General features: G+C 49.4%; 12 protein-coding genes across 12 annotated transcripts; 6 read left to right on the forward strand and 6 right to left on the reverse strand.

Moving 5' to 3' along the window:
• tti1 (TEL2-interacting protein) lies at positions 1-3,144 on the forward strand (the record flags this gene model as incomplete). The annotated part of the gene is made up of 2 exons (XM_031145391.1): positions 1-45; positions 100-3,144. 2 exons carry the CDS (start codon positions 1-3, stop codon positions 3,142-3,144), a joined length of 3,090 nt encoding a protein of 1,029 aa, XP_031009518.1.
• A 371-nt stretch (positions 3,145-3,515) lies between these two features.
• On the reverse strand, positions 3,516-4,858 carry TIF5 (Eukaryotic translation initiation factor; the record flags this gene model as incomplete). Its single annotated transcript, XM_031145392.1, has 2 exons — positions 3,516-3,803; positions 3,854-4,858. The coding sequence occupies 2 exons, from the start codon at positions 4,856-4,858 to the stop codon at positions 3,516-3,518; spliced, it is 1,293 nt and encodes a 430-aa protein (XP_031009612.1).
• A 1,046-nt stretch (positions 4,859-5,904) lies between these two features.
• thi4 (putative thiamine biosynthetic bifunctional enzyme) lies at positions 5,905-7,588 on the forward strand (the record flags this gene model as incomplete). Its single annotated transcript, XM_031145393.1, has 3 exons — positions 5,905-6,190; positions 6,253-6,388; positions 6,442-7,588. The coding sequence occupies 3 exons, from the start codon at positions 5,905-5,907 to the stop codon at positions 7,586-7,588; spliced, it is 1,569 nt and encodes a 522-aa protein (XP_031009613.1).
• A 180-nt stretch (positions 7,589-7,768) lies between these two features.
• LHYA1_G000402 (Isochorismatase family protein 1B) lies at positions 7,769-8,524 on the reverse strand (the record flags this gene model as incomplete). The annotated part of the gene is made up of 3 exons (XM_031145394.1): positions 7,769-7,916; positions 7,967-8,130; positions 8,354-8,524. The coding sequence occupies 3 exons, from the start codon at positions 8,522-8,524 to the stop codon at positions 7,769-7,771; spliced, it is 483 nt and encodes a 160-aa protein (XP_031009614.1).
• Positions 8,525-8,640: 116 nt separating this feature from the next.
• LHYA1_G000403 (uncharacterized protein) lies at positions 8,641-8,903 on the reverse strand (the record flags this gene model as incomplete). Its single annotated transcript, XM_031145395.1, has 2 exons — positions 8,641-8,806; positions 8,839-8,903. Coding segments are annotated over 2 exons (231 nt in total), but the record flags the coding sequence as incomplete, so codon positions are not given.
• Positions 8,904-9,434: 531 nt separating this feature from the next.
• Positions 9,435-10,981, reverse strand: LHYA1_G000404 (uncharacterized protein; the record flags this gene model as incomplete). Its single annotated transcript, XM_031145396.1, has 2 exons — positions 9,435-10,820; positions 10,952-10,981. 2 exons carry the CDS (start codon positions 10,979-10,981, stop codon positions 9,435-9,437), a joined length of 1,416 nt encoding a protein of 471 aa, XP_031009608.1.
• Positions 10,982-12,408: 1,427 nt separating this feature from the next.
• SFC1 (Succinate/fumarate mitochondrial transporter) lies at positions 12,409-13,905 on the forward strand (the record flags this gene model as incomplete). The annotated part of the gene is made up of 5 exons (XM_031145397.1): positions 12,409-12,475; positions 12,538-12,585; positions 12,656-12,904; positions 13,109-13,568; positions 13,752-13,905. The coding sequence occupies 5 exons, from the start codon at positions 12,409-12,411 to the stop codon at positions 13,903-13,905; spliced, it is 978 nt and encodes a 325-aa protein (XP_031009609.1).
• Positions 13,906-14,149: 244 nt separating this feature from the next.
• Positions 14,150-15,264, reverse strand: twfA (Twinfilin; the record flags this gene model as incomplete). Its single annotated transcript, XM_031145398.1, has 3 exons — positions 14,150-14,533; positions 14,592-15,163; positions 15,246-15,264. 3 exons carry the CDS (start codon positions 15,262-15,264, stop codon positions 14,150-14,152), a joined length of 975 nt encoding a protein of 324 aa, XP_031009610.1.
• Positions 15,265-15,725: 461 nt separating this feature from the next.
• LHYA1_G000407 (uncharacterized protein) lies at positions 15,726-16,641 on the forward strand (the record flags this gene model as incomplete). Its single annotated transcript, XM_031145399.1, has 2 exons — positions 15,726-16,343; positions 16,450-16,641. 2 exons carry the CDS (start codon positions 15,726-15,728, stop codon positions 16,639-16,641), a joined length of 810 nt encoding a protein of 269 aa, XP_031009611.1.
• A 442-nt stretch (positions 16,642-17,083) lies between these two features.
• PUS1 (tRNA pseudouridine synthase) lies at positions 17,084-19,313 on the reverse strand (the record flags this gene model as incomplete). The annotated part of the gene is made up of 3 exons (XM_031145400.1): positions 17,084-17,252; positions 17,355-18,989; positions 19,036-19,313. 3 exons carry the CDS (start codon positions 19,311-19,313, stop codon positions 17,084-17,086), a joined length of 2,082 nt encoding a protein of 693 aa, XP_031009616.1.
• Positions 19,314-19,793: 480 nt separating this feature from the next.
• On the forward strand, positions 19,794-21,246 carry tfa1 (Transcription initiation factor IIE subunit alpha; the record flags this gene model as incomplete). The annotated part of the gene is made up of 3 exons (XM_031145401.1): positions 19,794-19,888; positions 19,951-20,046; positions 20,106-21,246. 3 exons carry the CDS (start codon positions 19,794-19,796, stop codon positions 21,244-21,246), a joined length of 1,332 nt encoding a protein of 443 aa, XP_031009617.1.
• A 594-nt stretch (positions 21,247-21,840) lies between these two features.
• pol4 (DNA polymerase type-X family protein pol4) lies at positions 21,841-23,787 on the forward strand (the record flags this gene model as incomplete). Its single annotated transcript, XM_031145402.1, has 1 exon — positions 21,841-23,787. The coding sequence occupies one exon, from the start codon at positions 21,841-21,843 to the stop codon at positions 23,785-23,787; it is 1,947 nt and encodes a 648-aa protein (XP_031009534.1).
• Between the last annotated feature and the right edge of the window lie 401 nt (positions 23,788-24,188).

Consider the following 24,188-nt stretch of genomic DNA (forward strand, 5'->3'; position numbering starts at 1 on the left):
ATGGACAGTGGGGCTCGCTCTGCGAGAAATGGGCTGTTCCAAGAAGTAAGATCGGGCTTCCTCGTCAAGATACTGATACAATGCTAACATGTGGAACAGCTTAAGCCTTGCTGCGTGGAGCTCAGCCAGCTAGCTCTCCGAGACGATGGGAGCTCGAATAGTACAAAATCCCTGACAGAGTCGACGAACAAGCTCCTGATTATACTTGAACAAAAGTGCATGCGGGTTGACGATGTCTTCGACGAGAAGTTAGCAGACTATGTCTTCTTTCCGCTCTCCCAAACCCTCAAGAGGAAACAAAAATACACCGATCGATTGTCCGAGTTGACGATAAAATGCCTCAGAATATTACTCGAGTATGGCTGGAGGCGGTCGATTGCTTTGGATCTTGCCAGGCAGCTCATAATTCTTCTAGCTTTCGTTGCTGGAGGCCCCCCCGATCAGAAGCCTGCTACGATATCGGAAGAGTTAGCAGCGGAAGCATATGGAGCACTCGCGGCATTGTTCAAAGACATGAAAGTCACACCTGGGGGAGCTGCTGCTTTAGTAGAGACCGGCACTATTCCAGCATTGGGACACTGCGTCACTGTGATATTGGACGGGATTACAGATGGATCATCCGTCGAAGTACAACTGCAAGCTTTAAGAGCTTTAGATGCGCTGTGGAGATGCATCAAAGACTCGCAAGCTCTCGCAACATTTCTTCCGGGAACTATTTCTGGGCTGACCAAGTTCCTAATGCCCGGTACGGCCAGCAGGAGGTCACGTAAAAATCTCGTTACTGCTTTAGAAGTCTTGGAGCAAGTTCTGATTTCGATTTTGAGCGATATACGGACCCGAACCATCAGAGACAAATTGCCTGAAGAACCAGCTGCAAGTAGCGCTGAGCAGAAGGTTCTTACCAAGCCATGGCTTAAAGCAACTACAGCGCAAATCAAACTTGCACTCTCCAGCATCATTAGACTACGTAAGCACGATGCTGCAGACGTTCGAGAAGCTCTGAACAGGCTATGCCTCACCATCCTAGACGAGTGTCACGCTACCTTGTCCGATTCGGCTTCACTGCTGGTAGAGACCTGCATGATCCTGGATGGGATTGATCAAGAAGATGATCTGAATGCCAGGAAAACTACACTTTCAGATCTTGCATCTATCCACCCTGATATTGGCGAACTTGTGAAAAATACATCATACAACTGGGTTACCAGTCTACCAAGGATCATGCAAACCAATGATGAATCTGCCAAGAACTCTGCACTTCAGCAGTTGTCTAGAGCAAATTGTTTACTCAAACAGCTCAAATCAGATTCCTCAATACTCGAGGATGCTCTTGGAAGCTCACTCAGGGACAGCATTACTGTCACCTTGGAAGCATCCCCAGCTCCAAAAGGATTGGAAGAGGCCGATTTTGACATGAACAGTCAAGCTGCCTTGACCTTGGTCGCGGACAATGCACTTTCTACTCAATTTCGACCAGTTGTTTTAGGCGAGCAGAGCCAGCGAGAGACCCGGAAAAAACTCATAGAATTATTAGATTCACTCGGTACGCGAGAGTCACAGATAAACATGGCTGGCGAGATGCTAGAATACGTTCGTGGTGCATCTGGGCAGAGTCTACTCGCAGCATATTGGCTTTCTTTTCAGGTTCTGAAATCCTCGGCATCGAAAAATGAAGATATTGACGAATTCTTCGATTCTGCCGTTACTCTGGCTGACGAGCAAGAAGCCATGAATGAAGAATTGATGTCCTATTCGCAATCTATTCTTGCCAATACCGATGGGAATGCATACGATTGGCGCATGCAGGCCATCGCATTAGAGGTGGTAGCAGACCGAGCCCAGCGGCTGAAAGAGAGCTTTCGCCCAGAACTCATCGACACGCTCTACCCAGTTGCCTCACTCCTTGGCTCATCAAATGACCGGCTAAGAGAGCATGCGATCACATCTCTCAACATCATATCCAAATCTTGCGGACACAACAACGCCAGCGAGCTTATAGTCGACAACGTGGATTATATGGTCAACGCCGTTTCCCTCCGTCTCAACACCTTCGACATATCCCCTCAAGCGCCCCAAATTCTAGTAATGATGATCCGCCTCGCGGGCCCCTCCTTGCTCCTATACCTGGACGACGTAGTAGGCTCCATCTTCGCCGCCCTAGACAACTTCCACGGCTACCAACGCCTCGTCGACGTGCTCTTCTCCGTTCTCGACGAAATCGTCAAAGTAGGCTCCACAGCCCCCCAATTCCAGCTCCCCGCTCCCCCCGAACCAGAGCAAGCCCCACCACTCCTCACAATCGCAGACATCGCCTCCCTCATAACACCCAAACCCCCATCCCCCTCCCTGGAACACGAAGAATTCCCCCGCCAGCCCTGGAAATCCGCACAAACTCTCCTTGACGAAGCAGCCGCGGCAGCAGCAGACCCCGCTTCCGACACCGAAGAAGAAGCCCCACCTCCACCACAAGACCTCGCGCCCGCCCTGCCATCGAAAACTCACCTCCTACTCCATGCCATAACATCCCACGCCCAACACCACCTAACATCCTCATCCCCCCTCCTCCGCCACAAACTCCTCACCCTAATAAACACCTCCACCCTCTCCCTCTCCAACTCCCCCTCATCCTCATCCACGGCCTTCCTCCCGCTCATAAACGACATCTGGCCAGTCCTCCTCCCCCGCATTCACGACCCCGAACCCTACGTCTCCCTCGCAGCCATGTCCACCATCCGCACCCTCTGCCTAACCTCCGGCCCCTTCCTCGCAACCCGGATAGCCGTCGAATGGGCCTCCCTGCTCGCCTTTGCGCGGAAAACCAAAACCGCAGCCCTAGCAGAGAAAAAAAGCAAAAGGGGCGTTTTTGGCGAGGGGCAGCGCATGTGGGAAGGCGTGGTTGGGTTGCTGTGTGCGGTCGTAAGGTATGTGGGCGTCGAGGAGCAGGGGTTTGCAGATGTGCTGGAGGTGCTGGGGAGCGAGGTTTGGGAGCGAGATGGAGTGAGGGAGGATTTGAGCAAGGAAAGGGGGAATGGAGACTGGGTTTGGTTGGTTTGTTATGAGGCGGGGAGGGAGAGGGAGGGCATTAGGGAAAGACCTAAGGGGGTTGGGGAGTTTGAGTTTATTGATTTGGAGCAGGTTGCATAGCTTTTTTTTTATGGCATGAGTAAAAGAGTAAAAGTACAGCGGTAAGGTGTAAGAGCAAGACTCAGATTACGAATTAAATCCAGCTATCACAATATCATAAAAGTTGCCAAGTATCATCACGCGGGCAAAGAATTTTGTCTAAAGTGGAATGCATTGATTTACCTAATAATTCTACAACGACTTTTGCGCAACGATCGATCAAAGAGTGAGTAGAGTTGAGTTGAGTAGAGCAGCACTACGAGAACAAGTCTTCCAAAAGCTAGAACCCTCAAAAAGGAAACCTAAGCACAGCATAGCGAGTCAAAGAATCCTCCAAAACATGACAATCCTATAACAACGTAGTCCAAGATATGCCAAGTCTCAAAAGCCTCCTACTCGTCATCATCTTCCTCATCATCGCTCTCGGCTTCTTCGAGCCACTTGAGGAAAACTTCAGCGGACTTGCGGACCTTTTTGCTGATTTGGATATCGACGTATTTCCTGCTGGCTTTGGTGCCCCATTTCTCAAGAACTTCTTCGGAGAGAAGATCATCGTTGTAACAGGCGAGAAGAACCTTGGAGGTCTCGTTGTAGAATTCGGGGTTGTCCTTGCCGCGGAAGCCAATGAAGCGTTCGATACCTCCAAGGAGGGCCTTTTGGTGCTTCTCAGAGACACCAACCTATTTTCATGTTAGCTATGGTTTTGGTGACATGGAGATGATGAACATACCTGCTTGAGCATTCCAGCGCGCTTAGGAATCTGCTTGGCAATGTCATCGTCGAAGATGCTCTGGACCAGGACAAGTAGAGTACGGTGCTTGTTTTCAACACCAAGCTCCTTGGCCTTCACGTAGACATCGATGCTCTCAATCTTGTCGACACCGCCTTTCTCCTTGGCTTCATTGATAATCCAGTCACCAAGCAGATCGTACTTGCTGTTACCGCCTCCTTCACCATCCTCGTCATCATCATCACCGCCGAGGACGAGCTTCTGCTTGAGGTCATCTGGGAGTTGCTGCTGACGAGCCTTGATGGCTTCGGCGGACATGTCAACAGTCCACTCATCGTCCTTGACTTCGACTTCATCACCAAGCTCTTGAGCTCCGGTCTTGATACGGCGAGTAAGTTCATCATCGCTGCCAGCCTCGACACCAAGATCTTCGCCGTTAGATCCATCAGAGTCATTGCTACCATTTCCGTTGGTATCCTTGATATCAGGAGTGCTATTTCCATTCCCATTCCCATTCTTCCTAGCCTCGCGGGCAGCCTTCTTCTCTGCTTTGTCCTTCTTGCCTTTCTTAGGTTCTTGCTTGAGGATGAAACCACTGAGCTTCAGACGAAGGTCGACATCGGAGCGAGCACCACAAGCCTTGCAATCGAGAAGAATGCGACCATCCTTGATGAATACTTCGGTCTCGGGGTTCTTGCATTTCTTGCAGAGAACAAATTTGTTGATGAAACCGTCCAGGTAATCCTGGAGCTTGGAGGCGTCGTGGGCACCGTTGATAATCCAGCGGTCATCGGAAGGGTTACTATTGGTTTGGGCACCTAATTCGAAGCCGAAGTACTTGATAACAAAAGCACCAGGGCGTGCGAGGGACTGTGCCACGCTGCTAAGGTTAACAATGACGGTCTTGATACCGTTGCCCTTGCCCTCGATCTTGGACTGGAGACGCTCCATCTTGTAGCGGTAGAAAGGGTCCTTGACATCGCTACGGATATTGACGGTAGCCATGATTGCGGTTGTTGCGGAAAGCTCGGAATAACTTCAATTTTCGGGAAATGGATCGGGGATCAAAACGACGGTTACGGGACCGAAGAGTGCGGAGTGTGACATGCAGACGAGGCGAATGTATGTGGGAGGCACGAAGGAGATGTATGAACGCTGGTTTTGCTAAAAGGACATTCGAAAAGATAGTCGAAGAAGATGCGTATTAGCCGTTGCTACTGAAGTAGGGGCTACACGGTTTTCGCGGTATGCGAAATGGTTGCAGCTCGAGCGGCGGCTGGTGTCTAAGGTCGTTGGCGTGGGGTGTGAGATACATATAACGCAGATGTATCCGTTGACGTTAAGATGGCTTTGTTTAGAAGTTTGGGAAGACCAGGCTTCCTTTGATTGTAGAGGGCGGGTCGTCTGCGTGAGACTGGCCGGATTACTTTTTTATGTCAGAGTCTGCGTCGGTTGATGCAGGATGATGGATGTGCAGTTGGTCGGCAGGGGGAAACAGTTGTCCAGTAGGCAGATTTAGCAGTTGTGCGTCTGGATGAGGTGGTACTCTGGTTATGGTTGTGCTGGTGGTGGTGGTGGTGGTGGTCTTGATGAGCAAAGACGGTGGTGGTGTTTGTAAGTTAGGAAGAAGAGGGGAGCGAAGATTTATGGTGTTCGGTGTGGTTTCCTAAGCTGAAGTTGGGGAGGGACTAGCAGTGGATGCACTAAGGTACGGGGTCCGAAATGGGACTAGCGTGAAGTGAATGGAAGATCTTTGTCTCGCTTCACATTATCACCATTGCTTGCCTCTTCATCAGCGGCGGGTATTTTCCGGAGATATATCTTCTTCTACAAGTACAACTATCTCCTCCTCTTTACCATTTCATATATTATCTTGATTACCAATACTAAAGCAAACGTGCATATAAAGTTATTCCTAATGTTTGCTGTCCGCTGGTGAACAATTCAACATATCATCACAGAGACATTCAAGGAAGGGGATCGTGGACAAGAAATTTATTCAACTTTACACGTGATTTGCTTCCACTTCCCCCGTGCTTCTCTCAGTCAAGATGGCTCCAACGAATGTGGACTATTCACTATATCTAGTGACAGATTCTACAGCTGCTATTCTCGGAGACCGAGATCTTGTAGAAGTAGTACAGGCTGCTGTCGAGGGTGGTGTGACCCTGGTCCAGTATAGAGACAAAGTCAGTGACACAGCTGTCCTGGTCTCCACTGCCAAAAGACTGCACGCCGTGACACAAAAACACAAGATTCCTCTGTTGATCAATGACCGGGTTGATGTCGCATTGGCCGTTGGCTGTGAGGGTGTCCATATTGGCCAAGATGATCTTGGTATGTGTCACGGGTACCAACCTGATATTTCACTTTTACTCGTCCTCTGACTGTTTTCCTAGACCTTCCAAGTGCGAGGAAACTGTTAGGGAGAGACGCAATCATTGGCGTGACTGTGTCCAGTGTTGAAGAAGCACAAAAGGCTTGTAAAGATGGTGCAGATTATCTCGGCGTGGGCACTATGTTTGCAACAGCAACGTGAGTGCAGCTTTGTCTTGATTCCATCGAAGCTTGGCTAAAGTTACCGCCAGTAAAAGAAACACCAAAGGTATAATCGGTACAGCTGGAACAAAAAAGATCCTGCAGGCCATTGCCGACACGGGTCGTGATGTTCGCACTGTATCCATAGGAGGCATAAACGCCTCTACAGTCCAGCGCGTCTTATTCCAATCTTCCCATCCCAAGAAGAAGCTGGACGGCGTAGCAATCGTCAGCGCAGTCATAGCAGCGCGCGACCCAAAACAAGCAGCCAAAGACCTTCTATCGCTTGTCAAATCACCACCTCCCTTCGCAGCCGCCTCGCTAGCCAACACGCAAAAAGCAACAGACATAGGCACACTCCTCGAGAAAGCCCCAACGATCATCAGGGAGGTTGGCTCCAAAACCCCCCTCTCCCACAACATGACCAATCTCGTCGTGCAAAACTTCGCCGCAAACGTCGCTCTAGCCGTCGGCGGCTCCCCCATCATGGCAAACTACGGCGAGGAAGCAAGCGATCTGTGCAAGCTCCGCGGAGCGCTAGTCATCAACATGGGCACGGTGACACCAGAGGGATTGCAAAACTACGCGCTGGCGCTAAAGGCGTATAATATAGAGGGGGGGCCTGTGGTCCTTGATCCGGTCGGGGGAGGCGCTACGGCTATCAGGAGGGCTGCCGTAAAGACCCTACTGGCAGCGGGGTATTTCGATGTCATCAAGGGCAACGAAGGGGAGATAAAAACAGTCTTCGGAGCAGTAGTACAGCAAAAGGGCGTAGATAGCGGTGCCAGCACCCTCAGCGATCTAGAGAAAGCAACCTTGGTCCGCGACCTCGCGGCACGCGAAAGGAACGTGGTGGTCATGACTGGCGCGACGGATTTCGTCAGTGACGGCCTGCGAACCTACGCCATCAAGAACGGGCATGAGCTGCTGGGCCGCATCACGGGCAGTGGTTGTGTGCTGGGGACTACGATATCATTGATGCTAGCTGTGTGTCGCGAGGACAAACTCCTAGCTGCGGTAGCTGGGCTGCTGCATTATGAGATTGCGGCCGAGATAGCTGCGGAGAGAGAAGACGTCAAGGGGCCGGGGACATTTGTACCAGCTTTGATTGATGAGCTGTATAACGTGCAGAAAAGTACAAGCGGGGGAGATATCTGGTGGTTGAAGAGAGCCAAAGTCGAAGCAGTAGATATATAAACCATCACTCATGAAATAAGGAAACATAGTTCATAAAAGCCATTCACAGTATAGACATGCCATTCCATTCCATTCCATCCCAATACAACCTCATTTCTGAACCCATCTAACGGTTCCATCTAACCCATCCTACAATAAATACAAACCCCCCTCCCTTCTCCCAATTCACCCCACCCCACCTCACATCTTACTCAAAAGCGTCCCCACAACCTCCCTCGTAGCCCCACTACACTCCTTAACCAATCTCGCCACATCCTTGAACTCGCCGAGTGCCGCATCGCCCATACACTCGTACATAAAACCTAACACCACATATATATCAGCACACCTACTTATATATATCATCTCTTCCGAATCCTCTCCTTCTAGAATTCTTACTTGTATATATATAAATGCAGGGAAAATGGAAGAAGGAAGAGGGAGGGGGAAAGGGAAAAAGGAAGCCTACTCTCAGAACTAGTAATCACGGCGCCCTCCCCCCTCAACCGCGCCAGCGCAATAGGGATTTCCTCGCGGTTACACGAACTTACTCCATCTGCAATCTAGACAAGACACATCAAGCACTTTATCAGCTATATGTTCCTCAAAAAAAATCCCCCAGAAAACCCCTGAAACCCAAACCCCAAACCCCAAGATCCAAATTCCAAATCCAATTTCCAAATCCAAATTCCAGATCCGAGAGAAATGAGAGGAGCTTGGTTTAGGTATTGTATTGTATTATAAGGCTTGGTGAAGTGAAGTGAGGTAATAGGACTTAATACGCACAATATAAACCCTATGTCCCGCTCCCAGGGCATCCAACGCCGTCTGCGTCACGCAGATATGGCTTTCAATGCCCACGATGACAATCTCGGCCTTCTCGCCTTCGAAATGTCGCGATATTGCAGGGATCCACATGCTGAATGCGGTTTTATCTGTATGTTCTACTACATTCATAGACATGCCTCCCTTACCATTACCCTCACTGCCATTTGCATTTGCATTTGCATTCCCGTTTAGTGTCTCAGGGTTGGGAGAGAGAGAGAGAGGGAGATGGAAAAGGCAGGCTTAGTTCAGGACATGTCGGGCCCAGACGAGCCGAGTTCTGCGTGGTGGCGTAGATTGGGATCGAGAGGATGGATGCGAAACGGAGGAGTTTTTGGGTTGTTGATATACTGTTGATTAAAATTAATTAATAAATCAAAGTAAAAAATAACCTTGAGATCCCATATTTGGTTACTGTAAAAGACAGGGAAGGGGGAAGAAGGTACATGGAAGCATATTCCCAAACCACAGGACGGAATTTCTCTTGTATATCGCAGATGCTAAGTGCGCGCTAATCAGTATGCAGCTCTTGCTTCTTCTATCCCATTTTCTCCTATCCCATCTCTCTCTCTTAGGGAGCTTGGGTATGGATGTGAGGGGGACGGACAAAAGGGCTGGGTTTTCTGGGAGGTGGGGTGGGGTTGTTAGCTTTGTGGATGGATGGATGAATGGGAATGGGATTGGGGATTGGGGATTGGGGGGTGTACTTAGACGGCGAGATGGCTTAGTTGACATTTTTGCGGTTAGGAGTTTGCTTTTGATGGCGAGGGAAACTAATTGAGGGACGTGAAGTCGTGGTGGCATTGTATATTCTTTGGAGTGAGGTGGGGTGGATGGAGGGGACGATGTCGGGAGCAGGGGTTAGATGCAGGGGTACAATGGACGGGGTATTTCCGGGGTACAAAGACTAGACTAGCCCGTGCCCGTGACAAAAAAGATCATCTTTTATTACTTATAGATTTCAAATGATCATAGCATTTGTTCTACAGGTACAAAACTTTCATCTTACACTGGAAGTGGAAGTGGAAGTCACCACTTTCGTCTAATCCTCCTCCTTTACAAAAGCCTTCTCAGCACTCGGCTCCATATCATCACCATATAAATCCTCACCCTCCGCAACCCTATTAACCTTCACTGCTCCCCTCACGACAGCAATCTCCTTCCTGATTCGAATCGCCTCGCGTACACTCGCAAGTTCCCTCTGCAGCTTAATTTTCATCTTACTATTAGCCTTCTTCTCCATCTCGATTGCTCCCTTGAGATCCTCATTATTCTCCCCGTTTTCCTTGTCATCCTCATTATTCTCCCCGTTTTCCTTGGCATCCTCCTCCTTCTCTTTTACGTGCGCTTCCCAATGCTCCTCAAATTCATTTATCTTCGAGAGTTCCTCGTCCAGTTTCTGCGCGCCTTGCTGAAGCTCGATATACTCGTCATACTGTTCCCTCCCCCCGAAACAGATGTGGTAGAGTCGGCAATACGCTTTGTGCTCGAGGGGGCAATCTATGGCTTTTTGTAGGAAGAGGTATTGCCACATGTGTTCCCATGTCCTCCCGCTAATAGCGTCTTCGAGAGGAGTGTGTAACAGCCAATCAATGTGATGCTTATATTGCTCCTTTGGGACTGACAGGATGCGTTCTTTCGTCACTGCGATCTGCGAACAGCACGGTGTGGCAAGGATCTCGGGGATATCGTAGAGGTTGAAGTTTGCTCGGAACGCTTCTTGCATTTCTTTTTGCTCGGGAAGGACTCCGGATTCTTCGTTCACTCGAGTGGTGTTGATTGCGCCTGTCATGCACCCAAACCCCCAGGTAACTCTGAGGTTGAGGAATTGTCTTTGCTGGACTTCTCGTAGATCGAGGTGGTTAAGGGAGAATATCATACTCTGGTCCAGTATATCATCCACATGCCAAGAGTGTGATTGAGAGTGAACAAGAATGGATATATCAGGGAGGTTGTCGTAGAAGTCGTAAAAGTATTGAAGATACATCATAGCTTCGTGGCCTTTATTCATCTGCGGATGGTGCGGTGCACTCATGTTGTCCGCAATGTATGGAACCACGACCATGCCTGGGACCTTGAGATCGATTTTGGCCCATGAATAATCTTCGTTTGATGTTGCTGCCACGACAAGATTGACGCTCGGCAATGCTCCCTTGGGGACTCGATAGGCTCCTCCAGATTGCTTGACCGCATGTTGCTCGATGACCTCTATGGGGAGCTCGTGCATATGACGCCGGCTGACAAAACAGATGAAGAGGAAGATTGCGGCAGAGAGTGACAAGAGGACCCGAGAAGTCCTGTGTCTGTTTGACACTGGAGACAGCATTTTGCCGGGGCGAAAGAATGACAAGGTGTGGAATTCATGACATTGTTGGAAGTCTTGAGTAGAAAATACAAGTTCTGAGAAAGCAATTCTCTTCATGAAGAGCTAGTAAAGGGTATGCAAAGGAGTGCGCAAGGTGAAAAGAGCTCAAAATTGGAAGAATGCAGAGGTGGGAATGCAAAGCTGTCAAGATTGATCGCTAGGGAAAGTAAGGGGTGGTTTTCAATCCAACTCACAACACCAAGCGGAGGTGTCCCTTTTACCATCATGCGGCACTTCCATGATATGATGAATCACTTTCGACTTGCTATTCCTGAAGGAAGCTGTAAAACAAAAGATTCAGCTCCGAACAGCCTGTACTCGTAAATGTAACCACAAGAAGAAGGGTTTTAATGGAAGGGAATATTTCAAATGATTCCTCTGAATGAGAAGATTAAAGATTTGAAAGGTAGATTCTAGAAAGTTTGGTTTCTTGATACATCATGAAGACGTAGGGCCGTGATTGCTTTTCTTTCCAGGAGTCGAACTTTTCTAGGAGAAAACGAAACGCAACGCAACGCAACCCAGCCCCTGAGGACACTGATTGTGGTTCACGGAAACGCCACCATCCAAGGTCCAAGACACACAAACTTAGCACAAGAATAGGACAGACCAGAATTGAAGGTGATGCAAGCATACCATATAAATACCTACCCTTAGTGTGGATGCTCCGACTCTTTGAGGATTTCCCTTGATTTATTACATGCATACAGTATTCGAATCCGGATGACACCCGGCAAGAGTCGAGGTGTAGATAGCATCTTCGGAGGGACTACGGCATATTGAAGATAAATACTCCAACCTCACTCACTCACCTACATACCACCAAGCCCAAGCCAAGGTAATCAATCAATCGTCTGGAATATATACCTCGGCAGCATCTGGGCCGGATTTCTCCGACATCGGAAAGCTGGCAAGCGACATCTTCCGATTCCCCGCGTTTTCACAAGCTTCATGCAGGTACTATGAAGAGAGGAAGATGAACGTGAAAGAGCATCTGTGGAATAGCAACTCACTCCGCTTATCCGACCGAGACCAAGACCAAGACCAAGAGTTAACAAGAGACACTGCATGCTTTTCACATACATCTATCTACTCGTACTCCAACACATCTTCTATCAAGTATTTTTCGTGTCAAAGGGAGCATCCATTGTACTGTACCATCTAACGGGTCAATTTCAAGCTACCTCTCCAGATATCCCTCCGTTGCGCCGAGCTAAAAAGGTATCGAGAAGCCAGAAGCTGAGCAGTCCAAGCCAAGCCAAGCCAGGCCAGCTCCCGGCTCCACACATGGCCTTTCCTATCCAGGGAGCAGCCTTTGTTCTTCGTGGGGATAGGCCAGGGATAATATATGGGGGGTATGACATGACCTATGAACCGCGGATCGAGCTCGGTAGGGGACTCATATCACCACCGAGCTTCACTTTCTTCTATTTCCTGTCGCCTTTCTTCCCACACTCTCATATCTTCACATTCCTTTCAATCCCAATCTCTATCTTCATCTTCCCACTACTCAAGTTGCATTTAGCTATTCATGCCCTCTACATCTTGCAGAAAGAAGTACTGTAGGTAGTGAGTGAAAGAGAGGTCCCTTCATCCGAATCAACATCAAAACCGGCGCAACCTGCCCCAAACCCCCACAACAGCTCTCAAAATGTCTGCAAAAAAGGCAGAAGGTATAGGAGGCAAGAAGCCAGCTTCGGCGGCTACAAACTTAATTGGTAAGTTCTATTGTATTCCTAAAACCAACTACCAAGTATGCAGGCTAACATCAACATCACAGCCGGAGGAACAGCAGGCATGATGGAAGCTCTCGTATGCCATCCCCTCGGTATGTATTCGATGCCCTTCCATCCCTTCCCACACACTGTACTCTCTTTTAATAACTAACCCTCCTCCAGATACAATCAAAGTACGAATGCAGCTCTCCAGGAGAGCGCGCGCCCCAGGCGTCAAGAAGCGCGGTTTCGTCGCAACAGGCGCAGAGATTGTGAAGAAGGAAACCCCGTTGGGTTTATACAAGGGTCTGGGAGCCGTTGTGACGGGTATTGTGCCGAAGATGGCGATTCGGTTTACGAGTTTCGAGGCGTATAAGAAGCTGCTTGCGAACAAGGAGACTGGGCTTGTATCTGCACAAGCTACGTTTTTGGGTTAGTATTCTGCTTTCTTTCTATCCTCTTACTTTGCCCTGTTATTTCACTTGCGGACGTTTCCAGAATTGGGTGGGAAAAGGCAAAGGAACTGTGGACTTCAAAAGAAACTACAGACACTTTCTCTCTTTTCTTCTCTCCTTTCTTCCTCTCCAAACCACCCAACTTTTATCTACCTACCCAGCTAACCCTTCTCTCTTCTAGCTGGTCTCTGCGCCGGTGTAACCGAAGCCGTCGCAGTCGTAACGCCCATGGAAGTAATAAAAATCCGCCTGCAAGCCCAACACCACAGCATGGCCGACCCCCTCGACATCCCCAAATACCGCAACGCAGCGCACGCGCTCTACACGGTCGTAAAAGAAGAAGGCATCTCCGCTCTGTACCGCGGAGTATCCCTCACCGCCCTTCGCCAGGGAAGTAACCAAGCGGTAAACTTCACCGCGTACACGGAATTCAAAGAGATCCTGCAGCGCTGGCAACCGGCGTATGCGGACGCGCCGCTGCCCAGTTACCAGACGACGCTGATAGGTCTGGTGAGTGGCGCCATGGGGCCCCTGAGTAATGCGCCCATTGATACTATCAAGACGCGCTTGCAGAAGACGCCGGGGGTGCCCGGGGAGACGGCAGTTAGTCGCATTAGGGCGATTGCGGGGGATATGTTTAAGTGAGTTGGCCTGCCCTTCCTCCCTCTCCCTCTCTCTGCCTCCTTAAACCCCATTTCTTCCTTCCCCAAAACCCAAAAAATAAAATCCTATATGTGTGTACTCGGAATAGCCGCTAGATGGCAAGGGAATTGATTGATATTGGAATTGCTATCCAACACAAGCTAACGCAACACCCAAATCAGACAAGAAGGATTCCACGCCTTTTACAAGGGCATTACGCCACGCATCATGCGTGTAGCGCCCGGCCAAGCGGTGACGTTTACGGTGTATGAGTATCTGAAGGAGAAGTTGGAGAATAGTACGATGCCGATTGTGGGGGGAAAGTATGAGGAGTAGGGGTGGGGTTTGGTAGGGGTTGGGAGGTGGGAATAGGGAATAGGGAATAGGGAGGAGGAAAGGCATTAGAGAAAGATCTAGTGTTGGCATGTTCATTTTCATTCTTCATCCCATTTGTCATATAGGAGCATAGGCCAGCATAGCGTCCTACTATCATCTATCTATTCACACTTCTCGCTTCCCCAGCAAGTATTTCCTCTTGGTATCCAATTCCATTCCATCATAACTTGATCCCAACACCGAATTATTTCCTTCCCGGTCTCTTCGGTCTCTCAAACGCCTTCTTAACCTCCACCTTTGGATGTAGATCCCCCAATACGCTTTGCTCCGTTACATCCTCCGGGCTACTCTCCTCGATCTTCTTCTCAATCTTAAGCCCGGCTTCAGCTTCCGCAATCTGCACAGCAGAGCGAGAAGATGCAGCATACAACATTCGTTCCTTGATCTTCGAGCCCGAAGGACAAGTATAGATGAACAGTATCGGCGATGTCTCTTCTCCAGCATGCGTATGCGTAAAACGATAAAACGAGTACCTAGGTTCGGTAGAACTGATCGTCGATGCCAGACCACCAATCGGCACGCTGGTACTAGAAGCCAGCTCCATGGTCTCAGTCGCGATATTGATTTTCTGCCCCCACATTAGCCCAACCATCCCAATTCCCAACTCCCGCAACAAGAGAACAAACCAATTGCACCAGATTATCACCCCCTTCCCCAACCAGCCTTTTCAAAGCCTCCACCGCTTCCGGGGTAACAGGCATAGCAACGCCACTACTAACATGACTCCTTCTCTCCCCGGCGCCCCTGCCTTCCTCCGCCTCCTTCCGCTTCACCTCACCCAGACTGACCTCCTCCTCCGTGAGTGGCGCCGCCAGGGCCTCATGCTGATCATGCCTCTTGAAGCCCTCGGCACTCAACTCCTCTTCCTTGGTAGCGAAAATGGTCTCCTTGAAGCGTTCGATGCCGAGTTCGCGCACGAGCGTCAGGCGCGTGGACGCGAAGAGCATTTTCTGGCGCACGGGCGCGGCATCAGGCACGTAGGTTATGGCGATGAAGGGTGCAGGGTTGGTGGAGGGGTAGCGGCGGAGGAGGATGTAGAGGGCTTGTTTTGGGGTCAGGTGCGGGGTTAGGAGGGAGAGGTCGGTTTCGAAGGATGAGGTGGAGGGCTGGAGGACGGTGAGGGGGACGAGGGTTTCTTTTTCATGGTTATGAGGAGGCCGCGTTGGGTGGGGGAGGAGACGAGGGTTTGGAATGCGGTCTTCAGTTCTTGGGATGCTGGAGGGCGTGGGGTGTTAGAAAGGTTGGTTTTAGTGGGTGGGTGAAGAGAGGGATTGGAGTACCTGAGATTCCGGACTGCATTTTGTCTACTCTTTTGTGGACGACCGGGAAGAGAGAAAGAAGGAATGTAGGTATTGTTAGGAACAGCTCGAGGTTGATGAACGCAACAGAGGCTCTTGGTGTTTGAGAGTTGTTGGAGGGGTAGCGATGGAAAGGGTAAGGCGTGGTGTCATGCAGAGTGGTCTGTGTGGTGGGGTAAGCTCTCAAAGCTCCTTCCCTTCTCCTTCTCCTTCATTCGTAATAAACTTCACATCATTATTACTATTATTATATTCATTGGCAAGAACCACAAATATTTAAATATATCCTTAGCTTTGGTCAATATGGAAGGTGCGCAGCGCACCACGAGTAGCTTAATAGGTAAGCAAACGTTTCTTCTTTTTCATCCACCAGCGAAACAGCGGCGATTCCACACATCTGGATTGAATGCTGTGTTGTAATTCACAATAATACCAACCGGCACCGGTCCAAATCGCATCGACATGTCTCTCCCAATTTCTGGTTCCAATGGAGATGGGGTGAATATAAGTGCTCCAAATGGCAATGGCAATGGAAATGGTCTGAATTCATATGGTCAACCAACACCCAACCACGGCACCTCAACTCAAGGCCCTTCTATCAGAGACAGACTGAAGATCGTCCCAGATTTTCCCGTCTTATTGCCTATAACTGGGACCCAATACAATCCACCTCCATACCCAGTGATGCCGGTTCTACAATATCATCCATCAGCCCTGATATCCGCTGTACCTTCCCCACCATCCACATCCACATCTACATCTACAGCTACCGTATCTCCTTTCATGGATCCCGCTACTCCTCTAACGGTGCCTACTCCATCATCACCACCGGTCCCCACTTCACCTCCAAGGACCATCGTTGTTTCTGCAGAACCTACATCTACATCAACCCCCAAGACAAAAACTGACAGATCATCTGCACTCACAGACCGCGAAGAGCGCGCTATAGCCAACATGCTAACCCGGTTCCGAAATCTGGTGCAGTTGGCCGCCATGCAGAAGGATGACAAGGGGGATAGCGCTACGCAGGAAGTAGCTGCGACGCAAGCCTTCGCATTGGAAGTTGAGAGCGCTGCGCTGGTATGTTGACTCCTCCCTTCTCTCTCCAAAATTCCAAGAAACCAGTAAAAGTAAAAGTGAAACAACGAAACAGAGGTATAGGAAGTACTGACATGACAGGAACTAGGTACGAGGAGCGGAAGATTTACTTCGACTTAGTCGAGAGCTGAAAGAGTTGTGGCTTTTTGGACCGCTGAGGGGTATTGGTGAGGGAGAAGGAGAAGGGAAGATTGATGAGGATGCTACGAGGGTCGGGGAACTATTAGAGGGGAAGTTAAGAAGTGATGCTGAGAAATCTGCTGCTGGATCTGGAAATTAAATCTTAGATTTGCGTATGGGTTTTGGGCTACACGGCGTTTCAGAGGCGCAAGAAAAGGTTGGCTGGCATTGGGAGGGCGTCTGGCTGGGATATAACCAAAAAGGCTGGATACGAAAATACCATACCATACGATACCAAGTGTTAGACAAACCGAAAAGAAGCATTTACTTACCACTAACCATGTTCGCGCGTAACATCTCTTGGGATTTAACGCCATCGCCATCTTATTCATTCAAATATTGACCGTGAATTTTCTATTTTCAAAACCCCTCATGCTTTTATCATATGAACATTCAGCCAACGGTTTCTTTCTTCCCAACCTCATTCATCAGTAGTACTATTCAGAAAGTACTATACTACCATAACCATACTACCGTACCCAGTAGCATATCGCATCTCATCTCATCTCAGCTCAGCTCAGCTCAGCTCAGCTCAGCTCAGCTCAACCCTCCCGTCCATCAGCATCAACCTCATTATCACTAGCCCCCTCGTCCAAGTCCAGAAACTCGTTCCTCACCTTGCTCTGCTTAGCAGCTGCAAGGCCACCAGCCGTGACCCAGAGGAAGAAGTCGGATCGGAAGCAATCGATGTGGTGGAAGAAAGCGTGGAATCTGGAATCGAGGTTAGCTTTATTTACTGTGGTATCGTATTCCTATTTTCTAGTTCGAAAAATGGAGTTGAGAAGGGTGTGGAATGAAAAGGCTTGAACATACTGATGATCCCTCTCCTCCTCCCTAAAAATGCGGTCATAAATCTCCCTCTGCTTAAACTCCTCCATCTCCGCCTTCCACTTATCGAAATCGATCTTCTCGCGCTCGAACTTACTAACCGCCTGCTCATTATAACTATCAAACACCGGTCTCTCCAACAACAAGCCCAGTCCGGGAGCTTTCGGGATACTAATGGGCGCGTGTCCAAAGCTGTCCGTCATGACACTGAGATCAGTTCCACAGCGCACGACGAGGGCAACCATGGCGACCATCTTGCGGATCTGGTGCATCATGAAACTCTGGCCGTGCACTTTGAGGGAGAGCCATTCGGTGGAGTTGATGTAGACGGGATCGGCGCCGACGGTGAAGGAGCGGATGACGCGTTTTGCGGACGGGTCCGAGAAGAGCTTTTGGATGGTGTAGTTGTGGAAGTTGCGCGTGCCGATGTAGGTGGAGAGGGCTTCTTGGACGCGGGCTTTGCGGGGCGCGGAGATGCGGTAGGCTTTTTTGGCTTGGATGTAGGCTGCTTTTATGCGTTTTACGGCCGCTTCGTGGGGAGTGAGGATGGACTTTGAGGGGGCGGGTTCAGAGGTGGTAGTGTCTAAGGCTTCAGGTTCGGAAGTAGTAGCGTTTCCATCTTGAGCGGATGCGAATGAGGTCTCCTCTCCCATAATAGGAACCGTAGCCTCTTCTTTTCCTAGATCCGTCTCTACCTTCTGTTCGTTTGTTGGGCTAGATCTCGCTTCTCCGGACGTGCCATTCTCTGCTAGTTTTGACTCATCTTGGGGCTTTGGGTCCTCTTGAATTGCATCTGGATGGCTTTCTGGCTCGGCTTTGGTCGTTTCGCCCTGTTCCTTTGCGGAGGCGGCAGCTTCCTTGGATTTAGCAGCCTTTGATTTCTTCTTTGTTCCCTCTGGTAGATCCTCAGTTGCATGGACTTCAGCCATAACAGCTTCCCGCAATTCTGGGTCAAGCTCATCCAGTATAGGCTTGATGAACTCTTCATCCGCCTTCTCCCAGAAATCAGCAACATCCGCTTGTCGAGCCTTCCATTCCTCAAGCACACCCTCTTTCTCGGCATGTTCAACCAGCTTCTTGCCCATATAGCTTTTTGGATGCGGTGGAACAAAAGCAAAGGTGGGAATCAGGTATTCATACCATCTTGAATCGCAAGTCTGGTAACAACTGAAGGACGCATTTGTTCTTTCCATGCCCCATATTCTGATCTGAGGAGGTAGATTGTCGTTAATTTTCTGAACAATTTCTGGATCTTCCACAATAAGCTTAAGGGAAATGACATTGCCCGCAGCATGTACACCTTTGTCCGTACGAGCACAGCGAACTAGAGAGGACTTCTTTGGGTCATCTGCGTTGGCCTTGGATATTGCGCCGGCCGCCACAAATGCCTTGAAGATATCTCCTTCAATTGTCTTCTCTTGAGTGTTGATCTGCATGCCCTTGTATCCTGATCCAGCATATCCAATCAGCACTGCGACCTTTCTCTTAGGTTTTCGACCATCTGCCTCGATTTCCTCTTTCGAAAACTGAGTGGAGGCATAGTCGCCTGCTTCTCCGGTTCTCTGGCGCTTGCCATCTTGATTCTCATCGTCACGCTTCCTCCTGCCTAGGTCAGTACGACTTGTTTAGTTAGTCGCGCAAGAAATAAGGGATTAAAAGGACTGACTTCCACTCCCCGCGGCCCATCTCCCCTTTCTTGAAGCGACCTCCCGCCTTATTTGCCCCAAAATCCCCACCCCTTCCCCTCCCCCTACTACGACCCCGGTCCCCTCTGCCTCTCCCACGATCGCCGCGCCCGCGGTCACCCCGCCCTCGGTCACCCCGCCCTCTTTTGTCACTGTGGTTTCTCCCATCTGAGCCTGGCGAACGAGCACGTTTGTTCCCATGAGCCTCGTTACTACCCTCGGGTTTACTTGGCGCAGCTGAAGTAGGGTTGTCTGCCATTTTGAAAGTTGCTGAAATCCTTTCATAGCACTCAATTGCCAAAGTTAAGCAAGTGGTAAAACCCACGGCCTTGAGTCTGGAAAAAGATTCTGATAGCCTGATTAGGCTTGGCATGCGGCCGCTAGCGTCACGCAGCCTCGTCGCAACTTCAAGGCTTCCTTTGGGATTTCTGACGACCCCGTGAATAGCGTACCAACATCAATACTACTATTGTCTCGACCTACCCAAGGCCGGACATCGTCTTGGTCAGTTACTAACCCTCATTATCCACTCGCCAACACAAGCCGGTGTCGAGTTGAATAATGGGCGCCTCCCAATCTTGTTAATAACAAGACCTTTCCTTTCCTTGTTCTCCTTGGTCCCACGGATTCATTATCTCCAACTCGCAGCCTTTGTTGTGCGGGCTTCCGATCCTTCGTCTTCATCGTCTCGAACTTGAGGCAAATATATCCAGTCCGCCGATACACAACCAGCGCAACCATGGATCTCGCCCAGATGCTTGTGCGCTCCTGCGTGCGCTCGTTCTACGATACCAAGCATATTCTGGTCATTGATGCACTGATTATCCACTCGGCGTATGTATTTACTGAGGGCTTGGTGTATGAATTCTGAAGAGAGATGTTGACACAATCAATAGCTTGCGTGACGATGACATGGCCTATCTCATGGGCATGAATACGAAAGAGCTCCATAAGCTGTGTGGTCGACTGAAGGAGGATAGGTTCCTCGCCGTGTAAGTGCTTCTCTTGGTAATTGAGGCTGGGCGCAAATGTTTATCTTCAAACCCACTAGACATACACGCCCCGAGCTCAAAGAAGGTCAGCAACGTCCATTGAATCGAACCTATTACTACATCGACTACCGTGCTACAATTGATGCCATCAAATGGCGGGTCTACCTCATCGACAAGCAGGTCCAGGGAAATACAGTACCAGAGATGGAACGAAAGGAGTTCTTCTGTCCAAGGTGCAAGTCGGAATGGACACAAATGGAGGTTCTGGACAAGTATGGGCCGCAGGGCTTTTTATGCCACCGATGCGATTACATTCTGGAGCAACATGACCCGAACAGCAACAGCCGTGGAGGGCATGAACAATCAACGAAGCTGAACGCCCAATTCAAGTTTATTACCGACCTCTTGCCCAAAATCGATGGTGTCGTCGTTCCAGAAAATACGTTTGAGCAAGCTCTAGCCTCTGCCCGAAAAGTCAATCGCGATGAGACAAACCCCGCGTACGAAACAGCACCTCTTGATGCTGCAGTCGAAAGACCAACGGCGGTCCGAGGTATGGCAAATGTTGCGCCTCAAACGATATCTGTCACCCTCACGGCATCTGAGGGTCCTACGGATGCAGACATTGCTGCTGAAAAAGCAAGAAAGGAGAAGACGGCACATCAAAATGCCCTGCCCGTCCATTTCACGCATAGTACAATCAGTGGTGAGCAAGTAAGATTCAATGGAGATACAGCAGCACTGTCTTCTCAACCCCGGGAGCCAGACAAGAAAGACATCGGGTTTGACACTCCATCCGCCAATGGAGACGTCGAGGGAATTGATGATTACTTTGCACAGCTCAAGGCAGCCCAAGCAAAAGAAGCTGAGCAAGAGCAAGAAGAAGAGTTCGAGACTGATGATGAAGAAGAAGACTTTGAAGATGTGATTCCTGGAACGGCCTCTGGAGTTGGCACTCCCTCTAGTTCAGTTGGCGGAGAAGTAAAGCCTACCTCGGCACCTTATGCAAGCGGCTTGACAGGTGTATTGAAGAAGGGCGGCAGCGCTTCGGGGAGTGGTACCAGCACAGGCGTAACTAGTCCGGTGACAGGACCAGGCACGCCAGAAGATGGTAGACCGCCGAAAAGGGTCAGGATTGAGGAGCCAGTCGTGAAAGATGAAGAGGAGAGTGAGGAAGACGTCGAGTTCGAGGATGTATAAGAACTGTGGGTCAGCACCACATACTACAGGTTTAGAAAACCGATGAAGGCGTTGGGGAAAATTTGCTCTTCGAGGTTTCCTCAGTATACCTTTATGGCATTGCGCCGGCTAGGCGGCGGTTTTAAAAGAGCGCGTGTGCGCTCAAGCTGCGGATGGACATATAATAAATGTACAACAACAATGGCGCTTTCCCAAAGCCGTGAAGTATTGAGTAGAGTGTGATTTAAAAGCTACCCTACAATAAAGTCTTGAAGCCGCAAAGCGCTATATAAAATTACTCTAAAATTGCAGAGGGACTTGTAAAGGATGTTTTTATATTTCCAGATTAGGCAAGAGGGGTTGCAATTACGTAATCGATACTGAATGAAATAAGGTGAATCGCCACATATCTTTAAACATTACCTCCCCTTCACATTGCAAAGCTTTGGAATATAATGTAATCCTCAGCTCCGAAACACTCCAACAATTTCATTTAGACCCTGCTACACGAGTCCTTTCGAACCGACGCAGAATTCCCTGACGGTACATATACGTAGAGGTCAAGGGCCGCTGTCGTCCATTTCGCAATGATCAACCTCCTCGAGCCAAGCTGAGATGGCTCTCGAATTCCCACCAATATACCTACTCAAGGCCCATTTCAAGGATATTTCCGAACTTAATGCTCTTGGTAAAAAGATAGGCGTAGTGTTCAATACCAAAGAAGAAGCCGTCAAATTGTTTCTGGCCCATGAGAAACTCAAATCTAAGGTGCGAATAGAATGGGAGCTTCGTCAAATTGGCATTACTACGGAAGCAGTGTTCAGAGGCCCGGGGTTAAATCATGGTGAAAAGGAACAAACTCAAAAGGGGTCACCACCACGGAAGCGACGCAAGGTCGAGAAGAATAGTGATGGCAGGGATCTGATAGTCCTCGATTCTAGCACTGAGTCTGAGGCTGAGTCCGAGACCGAGTCGGAAACCGAAAGGAAGTCACCAAGGTCTTCTAGGACTACCAGTCCAAGTAGTCCAACGTTATCCCGAAACTTTCCTACGGAGTCAGATGGATTTCCTGCATGGGACAAGGATATCATCAAAGTTTTAGGAGTTGCTTGGTATGACGACTCAGTCAAAGCCGGACAGCTCCTGCCAACTGAGAGATACCTAGTCTATGAAGGAAGAGTCGTGTCAGCGCCTAAGCCTGCATGGCGTATCCACAACAAGCCGCATGAGCCCCTCAAGATATTGCCACTACCTGAAGCAACTGGTGCAAAGCCTTATGACAAGTACCGAGATGGGAGATCCAAACCTCACACCACCAGGGGAAGGATCCATACACCACATCTCATACACGAGACTACTTCCGACCGCGAAGAGGAGTCTCAAATTCCAGATCTTCCAGATGACCTAAAACAGCCCTACTCTTGCAAACGGCAAACTCCCCTCCACACACCAAATGATAGCTTTATCGCGCAACTGAAACTCATCAAAGAAGCTCGCCTCCTCACAGACGCCGAGGAGAGTAGCAGCGAGTGGTCTGTTCGCGCCTATACCGGTGCAATCTCATCTATAGCCGCCTATCCATTCAGTCTAACCTCCGCCCGCGAATTGAGTCGCCTTCCTGGCGTAGGATCATCCACCGTGGAGTATTTCAAGGAGTGGAAACGGTACGGGCACATCACGGAAGTAGAGAATATGAAAAAGGACGAGAGAATCACGACCTGGCGTAGTTTCTACGGCATTTTCGACGTAGGGGCAAAAACTGCCAGGGACTGGTACAACAAAGGCTGGAGAGATCTTGACGATGTGGCACAAGGTTTTGGCAGTCTCTCAAGGAGCCAGCAAATCGGCGCTAAATTCTACGAGGAGTTTGAGGAGAGGATGTCGAGAGATGAAGTGGAGAACATCGGAGCTGTCGTTTTGCATGAGGCGAACAGGAAAGAACCAGGTTTCGAGATGGTGATATGTGGTGGCTACCGACGCGGGAAGCCCGACATGGGGGATGTTGATGTGGTATTGACGCATCGGGACGAGAATGCTACTCTTAACTTCATTGGCCGGATTCGAAAGAGACTAGAGAAAACCGGTCACATCACGCACTCACTCCGGCAATTTGATACGAACAGCAAAAGAGGTCAAGACCCCCTAGCTTGGAAGGGAAAAGTCAAACCAGGAGGCAAGAAAGCGGGATTCGACACGCTGGATAAGATATTCGTGGCTTGGCAGGACCCGGAATGGCCTTCCAAGGCAGAAGATCTGGAGAGGAACCCTCAGGCGAAGAATCCGAATATACATAGGAGAGTCGATATAATAGTCACGCCTTGGAAAACAGCTGGATGCGCCATTGTGGGGTGGTCTGGCGGCAATATGTTTGAGAGAGACCTGAGGTTATATTGCAGGCAGGAACTTGGATACAAGTTCGATAGCAGTGGGGTGAGAAGATTGGATAATGGAGATTGGGTAGACTTGGAGGCGGGCGCTGATACTTTGTTGGAAAAGGAGAAGAAAGTATTTGAGGGGCTTGGCTTGAAGTGGATTGAACCTACGATGAGGTGTACCGAATAAGTTCTATCAGTAGATATTGGATTAGGGAATGTCCTGGGAGTCTTGGACCAGGTTATTTGCGCGAGGTGAGGGATTATAAATGTACTTTGCCTGCCAGTGGACGAGTTACCTTTTAGCAAATTATAGGGAACTGAATTTAAACAAACACAAGAGCACACTTTGATCAATGTAATCATGTTTGCACATCTACTTCTAACATACGCTGCCCATCCTATCATTCAAGTCCATCCACTTATCCCACTTTCTCATCATCCCAAACCTGTAACCAACGCCCACCGCGACTTCCAAGCAAGAAAGGAAGTACCCAGCACAGCCACAGTCTAATATACAGAAATACAGATTAGATGAATTTCAAGAAAATTTTTGGTTTGTGCGTGCTCTCTATCCCCCGAAACACCGGT

Source organism: Lachnellula hyalina, assembly GCF_007821495.1.
Source record: "Lachnellula hyalina strain CBS 185.66 chromosome Unknown contig00004, whole genome shotgun sequence".
Classification (NCBI taxonomy): Eukaryota; Fungi; Ascomycota; class Leotiomycetes; order Helotiales; family Lachnaceae; genus Lachnellula; species Lachnellula hyalina.